Source organism: Toxotes jaculatrix, chromosome 6 (assembly GCF_017976425.1).
Source record: "Toxotes jaculatrix isolate fToxJac2 chromosome 6, fToxJac2.pri, whole genome shotgun sequence".
Taxonomy (NCBI): domain Eukaryota; kingdom Metazoa; phylum Chordata; class Actinopteri; family Toxotidae; genus Toxotes; species Toxotes jaculatrix.
Window position 1 is genome coordinate 7,240,113 of NC_054399.1, and position 6,922 is coordinate 7,247,034.

The 6,922-nt window shown below is 39.9% G+C and overlaps 1 protein-coding gene across 2 annotated transcripts; it reads right to left on the reverse strand.

Moving 5' to 3' along the window:
• Window positions 1–357: 357 nt before the first annotated feature.
• fkbp8 (FKBP prolyl isomerase 8) lies at window positions 358–6,922 on the reverse strand. 2 transcript variants are annotated; one of them, XM_041040616.1, is made up of 9 exons: window positions 6,765–6,919; window positions 5,982–6,241; window positions 5,562–5,731; window positions 5,204–5,292; window positions 4,681–4,901; window positions 4,285–4,457; window positions 4,124–4,201; window positions 2,125–2,262; window positions 358–1,815 (listed from the first exon to the last, which is right to left on the reverse strand). In XM_041040616.1, the coding sequence occupies exons 2-9, from the start codon at window positions 6,229–6,231 to the stop codon at window positions 1,729–1,731; spliced, it is 1,206 nt and encodes a 401-aa protein (XP_040896550.1). In that variant the 5' UTR covers window positions 6,232–6,241; window positions 6,765–6,919; the 3' UTR covers window positions 358–1,728. The 2 variants fall into 2 exon arrangements, with proteins under 2 accessions (XP_040896550.1, XP_040896548.1); XM_041040614.1 differs by lacking the exons at window positions 358–1,815; window positions 2,125–2,262 and adding an exon at window positions 2,272–3,930 and having other exon boundaries at window positions 6,765–6,922.

Here is a 6,922-nt window from a genome sequence, read left to right on the forward strand (position 1 = left end):
AAAACAGCTTGGGAATATCCAGAAAACTTGGGAATGTCCAGCAGTGAATACTTTTGGTTATCTTGTCTTAAAAACAAGAGGATTGTTTGAATACAGTTGCTCTACAAATACGACTGCAGATGTTATAATTGAATTTGTGTCTGTCCAGTACAGACATTACCAGTGGGCAGTCAGTCCTCCAAGTTCAGTTTTACAAGGTTTAAGTTTTGGGAGCACACTGTGATAAAAAGAATGCTACATGACATGAAATCAGTCAGCGGTGGAAATAGTAAAAAATCACCGGATACCTTGTCACTGATGCTTGTGAGATTATCAAGCTGAAACTGTAACATGACACAAAAAGGAAATTGTGGTTTGATAACAGACAGACATTTTATTGCGATGAATATAAAATCAACAACTGCAAGGAATGCTAGGAACTTTTACCATCATTTCGTTTAGCATCAAAGTTTATGCAACTTTTGGCTCTGTGGTACTACCAACTACTCTGATGAAGCCAGAGGTTTGCTGGTGTCACATTTACTGTACATAAGAAAGCAAAGAGCAAAAACAGTGTAATAAATAATTTATGAAAAACTTCACAGGCAAAAATGTAGGGATGAAAAAAAAAAAAAAAAATTCACACCCAACATTGTATTTGAAAGGTCACCCTTCAGTATTTGGTCTTCATCATCAAAGATTGTGGCATAACTGACTGAAATTGGATAATAAAAATAAACTCTCCAAACTGTGTTACTAAGAAACTCCATGTACCGTTCTCTGTCCTTGTTTTGAAGATAATAACTACATCTCTATCAACATAAAATTAGTCCTTTAAGGAATGCTGAACAGAAAGTACAGTACATCTGCAAACCACTGAGTTCCAATCCAATACAGCAGTACAATATAATTATATACTACCACTGTTTATTGATGGTGACTCTGTGCCAGAAAAACTGCATTATGTTGTAAGGTCTTTCTATAATGTTTTTCCTCCTCCATATATATCAATGAGCAGAAACTTTAGCCTAAATACAAACCATTGGACTGATGCAACATGTAAATGACTAAAGAAACTGGACCAGTAAAAACTTAAAACTTTAAGGTAGTATATCTTGCAGAACTGTTGTATTGAAATACACCGTATAGGTGCTTCTTTTTTCTGGCTACTCAGTGTATGACTCTTATGAGCCAGTGTGTGAACCTCAAATATTAGACCATCTGCGTTACGCCAGTTGACACGAAATCTTGTACCATATTTAAAACAGTGAAATCACATGTTCTCTCTTGAATAGTAAGTATTAACACAAACTAATGCTTTAGAACTATAGCATGACATAGGATCTTATCACAATATATTTTTAATGGGAAAATATTTTATAAATAGCTCCTATCTATAGTAAATTATTTTTCATTTCAGTGCTCAAATAATCAATTTCCAACATCAACTACCACAGACAAAAATAATGGCAGTAAAAGAAAACAGTGTCTGGTGATATGACAGATATGCGTAAACCTTGTAAATACAATGGAAATACAGATTTCCCATATGCAAATATTGATGTTTTATTATTTGTCACATGTACTTCTCAAACATAGCAGAGAAAGGAGAGTGACAGTGAAGAGGCAACTGACCAACTGACATTTCCATCCCCTTTGACCACAGGTCAGAAGGCACTGCCAGATGTGATTCTGTGTTTGGGTTCTCACATTGCAGGAGCTCGGTCAGGTCATCACTACAGGCTCGGTTCAATTTCTAGCAGCTATGACAACCGATAATGCTACACCGCCAATGGCTACAGCAGTGGCACCGAATAGCCATTTCCAGCTGAGACCCTGGGGATATAAAGGAACAAAAGAGTAGAGAGTGCATGTTAAGTAGTTTTAATAATGACACACCGAATAATGATAGAGTGAAAAGCACAAAGTTATTCATCAGTCTTAAAATATTTATTACTAAATACTAATGCTTCCCGTTTATTACCACACAAAGGCTCCCTTGGTATTACATTACTGTTATCAACCCAAAGGAACATACATGACAGTGCGCAAGTATCATGTGATGTTGGCCAGAGGTTCAAGCTATATTCTAACCCGACATTTTTTTGCACTTTAACTGTTTTCTCAGGGAAATGACTGTCTCACCCATGAAGATCTTGCTCGGTGTTTCTGTGTGCTGCTGCTACTAGCGGGGTTACCCAGCATCTTCTTATACATTGCCTGCTCTGCTCCTCTCTGCTCCGAGTGCCTCTTCACCAGCTTGGAGAGTTCTGCGTGGATAGTCTAGACAGGAGTGACAAGACAAAAAGGTGTTGCAGGCTCCAGTCCAATATACATACCCCACTGTAATCTAACAACCCAACTAACCAAATATGTAGGACATAACAACCCAAGACTGATTTCCTTCTTAATTGGAATGTGTCAGAATAATAATACCCTTACATCGTTACACACAAGGGGCCACCTACTGGTCTAAAAGCATGAAAAAATGACATCACAAAGCTTTTTAGAAGATCTACGAACAATTAATTTCCTACAATGACGATAGATGGATGAAGCATTGATTAAATACTAGGAAAAACTGCTTATACTATTCTTCATTGTCTTACCAGAAAACCCAGGGTTGCATCTCAAAAGTAGCCTGCCATTTACCCCATATGTCTACACAATTATTCCAGGATATGGGTTCAGTTATTGTTCCAGCAATCTGAGTCATTTCACTGCTCTTGAAGCTGGTGAGTGACTAAGCAAACCACTGCTTTCAGGGACAACAAAAAATATTTATGCTTTGAAAACGTGCCTCGAAAAGACAGAGCACCATTACATAGAGTTTATAACAATGTTACAACTCAAAAGTCATTTTATATTTGAGTGTTACAGCACAGTGATTGAGCAGGGCACCACTGGCAAGTTAGCACCAATATTGTGCAATCGGCTACCCACCAACATGGCAAAAAAAAAAAAAAAAAAAAAAAAAAAAAAGACACGGCGCTGACTTGTCCACAGGGCAAGGATAAAGTAGGCTAAACAAACATTTAACAACCCATCTGAACAACATCTGTGTGTCCAAATACTGTGCTGAGGCGGTCTGAGGCTGTCTGTACCGGAGCTGTCAAGTCTGCACACCATGTCAAAAAGTAAACAAACCACAGACACAATAAATCTCCTCTCATCCATCTGAGTTGCAGATAGAGGATGTGAGCAGCTGACAACAGTGTAAAAAAAAAATGCAGACCCCATGTCTGTCAATGCTTAGGGAAGAGAGAGGGAGAGCGTCATCTTGTCACTTCATGACGCCCGCGCCTGTTTCAGACCGCCTCATTGATTATAATGGGAGCGTTCTTGTATTGTCACTGAAGTACACCCACTGTACACGCCGTTAGAACATGGAGTTATTTGGGGAGTCTCTTCATCATTATAGCACCAAGAAGCAAGTCCATTTTAACATTAAAACAACAAATCTAGTACCAATTTAGAAATGTGTTGACAAATATACACAATTGCAAACATATACAAGGGTGAGAGTTATGAAATGTCAAATTTCTGTCAGTCAAAAGGGCTTGCTAGTGCATACCATCTACGACATGCATCCTTGTTCTTCAGATATGCAAAAGATTCCCAGCTACACTCAAGACAATTAATTCAGCAATCCACCTAAGATGTACTATTACTAAATCTAAAAGACCATTATATATTTATACTGCATGTGTTGCATGAGAAGTGGTGGCCAGGCCATGTGCTGTTTGACAGATTGGTGTAGGACTGAAGTGGGGGATTCTGGGCATGAGTACCATGCTGCTGTAGCTTACAGCTAATCCAAGAAGCCCACGCACTGAGCTGAGTTCTGTCAAATAGCCTTGTGTAGCCAAAGAATAACATATACTCGCCTATATAAGGAGGAGAACAGGAACAGTGGCTTGGCATTAGATATGGCTGGGTTGCAGGGCAAACCTATTTACAGCAGCAACATGAAAACAGATCCTCTGAAATGATGAATCAGCAGTCCACCTAACCTTGCACTACAAACTTAGTGTTGTGATATTTTATCCTATGGCACCATCTACTGGTCGTAAGAAAGTACTGGCATTTGTCCATGTTGAAATCTGTGTTTTACCCAAAAACAATGTCAGGAGGCTAAAAGTACCTTGTTGCTTGGTTCCAGCTTCAGTGCCTTCCTCAAAGTTTGAATAGCTTCTGTGTATTCACCTTGCAAGGCCAATACCTTGAGTGAAAACACACAATCACAAGTTAATAAAAGAATCTACTAGAGACTAACAAGAGAGAAAGAACATGAGCAATGTGTACCTTGCCCATACGGAAAAGTGCTTTTATGTTTTCTGGCTGGTGCGCCAGAGCTGAGACACAAGATTTAAGTGCTGCATCATAGTGGTCCAGTTTCAGCTGAGAAGCAGCCATGTTGTTTAAACACTTCACTTTCACATCCATCAGCTCATTCTCCTCCTCTGGATTAATGTCAACTGCAGAGAAAAACCAGTTTAAAAAAAAAAAACCAAACAGCCACAGTCTGAGGGTTAACATGTTTAAAATTCAATTAAATTAAATGATTATACAGTCTATCAGTGCAAAGTTAAAATGGCTGAACATTAGCTAAGTCAGTGGGGTTTTCCCTGACTACCACTCCCCCACGTGTTAGACAGCCGCTAAGCCCAATGCTGAGTAATTAAAAAACCTGCGTCTCACCTTTGGAACTAGACTCTGTTATCTGCAGGGCAATGCTATATGAGTTGACAGCAAAAGCGTAGTCCCCACGCTGATAGTGAACGTTGCCCCTCTCTCGCTTATGGCTGGCAAGGGCAATCTTTTCTGCAGGGGGCAGCAGCTCCAGGTCTGGAGCATCAGTGGCTTCCAGCAGTTCCACTTCTAGGGACAGCTCAGCACTGGGGGGGACCTCAGGTTCAAGACTGTCAAGAGGAAGAAACACAGTCAATTTAAGGTTATAAGGAGGAAAGAGACATCAATCAATAGATTACACACATATCCCAATGAAAGTGTGCATCACCGGAGAGTTCACAGTAAAGCTATGGTGTTTCATCCAAATTCAAGAAATAAAATGTACATATCTGTATGAATTGATAATGAAACGATTAATTAGTAAAAAACAAATATAAGTTTGAAATTACAGTCTTCATGAGAATGGAAGTTTTATTTCCATTAAACCTTTAAAGCTTATATTAGATTAGTTAAATAAAAACACATCACCTACCTCCCGCAGGTACCATATGCATATTTTGCATCAGTCTGAACAAGAGCCTTCTCTCCCATTTCCATGAGCTGCACTGTGAGATCCAGAGCCTGAAAGAAGACTAATCTCACTGCAGCAAGATACCAATATGTCCAACATGATTTCTGTCACTGACATAAAGAAAATTATGCATCACCTATATGATTCATTCATTCATTCATTCACATTTTCGTATCCATCAAACCATTCAGTGACCCCTTGTTTTTCAAGTTTTTCTTTTAATATGTCTCCTAGATAGGTAGATAAAAATATGAAACTTCTCTATGTCATTTTCAGCTTAAAGAAAAAAATGAAACTTGTCTAATGAAACAGGTTTTACCTGGATAACATCACCATCTCCCAGAGTGAAAGCAAGGTCAGACTGCTCCTCTACCAGTGTCCCATCCTTCAGGAAGGTCTTCAGATGAATCTTGACATTCTGTCCTTTCTGTGGCCGGCTGTCTCGCCCTTGCCCTGCCTCCAGGACTTTTTTCTTTAGCTGGTCATTGCCTGGGGACAGAAGATAATATTAATCTCAGTCAGAACAGATACTGCACTAAAGACTGCCCTTTGGCTAAGCAGAGTCAGAAGTCTGGCTCAAGTGTATCACATCACCTTGGAAATCTTTGCTGCAAATGCGCAGACTGTGTGGGTTTTATCAAGCCACAATCCTATCATTAATATTAACTTCAAAGCTTCTGCAATATCTTCTACATGAATGTACTGTGCTACATGTTATCAAGGCGCTTTTGTAACATACCTAAGACATCCAGCCATTCATCAGCTTGGTCTGGATCTGTGTCTGCCTTTCTCTTGTCAGACTCATCTGTGCTCTTCCCCTTCCCTCCACCGGCATCTTCAAGAGGAGGGGGGTCATCGTTAATGTCTTCTTCATCTAAAACCTCAAAGTCCTCCCCGCTGTCCAGCAACGAGGTTCGTCCATTCTTCTTCGCTGATGGCGCACTGTCACGGATTTCTGAGACGTCCATAGTCTCCTCTTTTTCAGCCATGGGCAAAATACTGCGAAAGAAGGTTTACAACTTAATAAAAATACAACTTTATTGTCCAAAACCGGAGTCCGAATCACAATCGAGATCGCTGCTGAAAGATTCACCCGCTCCTTTTTCATATTTTTGAGCTCATTACCGTGCTAACATAGCATCTACGATTTAAAAACAGCCGACTCTCATCCAAAACCACCTAGAACTAAGTCCAATAGTATCACCACTAACAAAATTTAGTATACGGTTACAACTACAACTTTCCTGTCCAGCGTTTTGTCACAACAGCATATTTTGATTACCAGTATCCAAGCTAGCCTCGCGTTTCCAGAAGTTTCTGTCAAGTTATCCTGCTGCTAGCTCCTCAAGCTAACAGCAAACTAGCATTAGCTGTAATCTCTCTGAGTATGTAGCTAGCTGATGCTAGCGAGTGTGACAGTTTTATCCTGTTTTGCAACGAATCGCTGCTTTTATCTACTTCACAGGGAGTCAGTCATTCACATGCGGTAAACCCCTTTGTCAAAAACAAAACTAAGGCTTACCTTCAAACACGAGTTACATATGCGGAGGCTTGTTTTGGTCCTGATCAATCTCCCCTCCAGTTCACAGTGGTGAAGTCAGTTTGCGGTTTGGGAACGTTAGACCAATTCGAACTACGCGTTTTGCCCGATATACGACGTCAAACTGGCTTCGCAGCGGT

What these genes read in the sequence shown, in the direction of transcription:
- fkbp8 (XM_041040614.1), bottom strand. Translation starts at nt 6,231, where the DNA reads ATGGCTGAAAAAGAGGAGACTATGGACGTCTCAGAAATCCGTGACAGT. An exon ending in GAGATGGTGATGTTATCCAG is followed by an intron (nt 5,293 to 5,561) that starts GTAAAACCTGTT and finishes GTCTTCTTTCAG; the next exon opens with GCTCTGGATCTCACAGTGCA. An exon ending in AGCTGGAACCAAGCAACAAG is followed by an intron (nt 3,931 to 4,123) that starts GTACTTTTAGCC and finishes TGCTGTAAATAG; the next exon opens with GTTTGCCCTGCAACCCAGCC.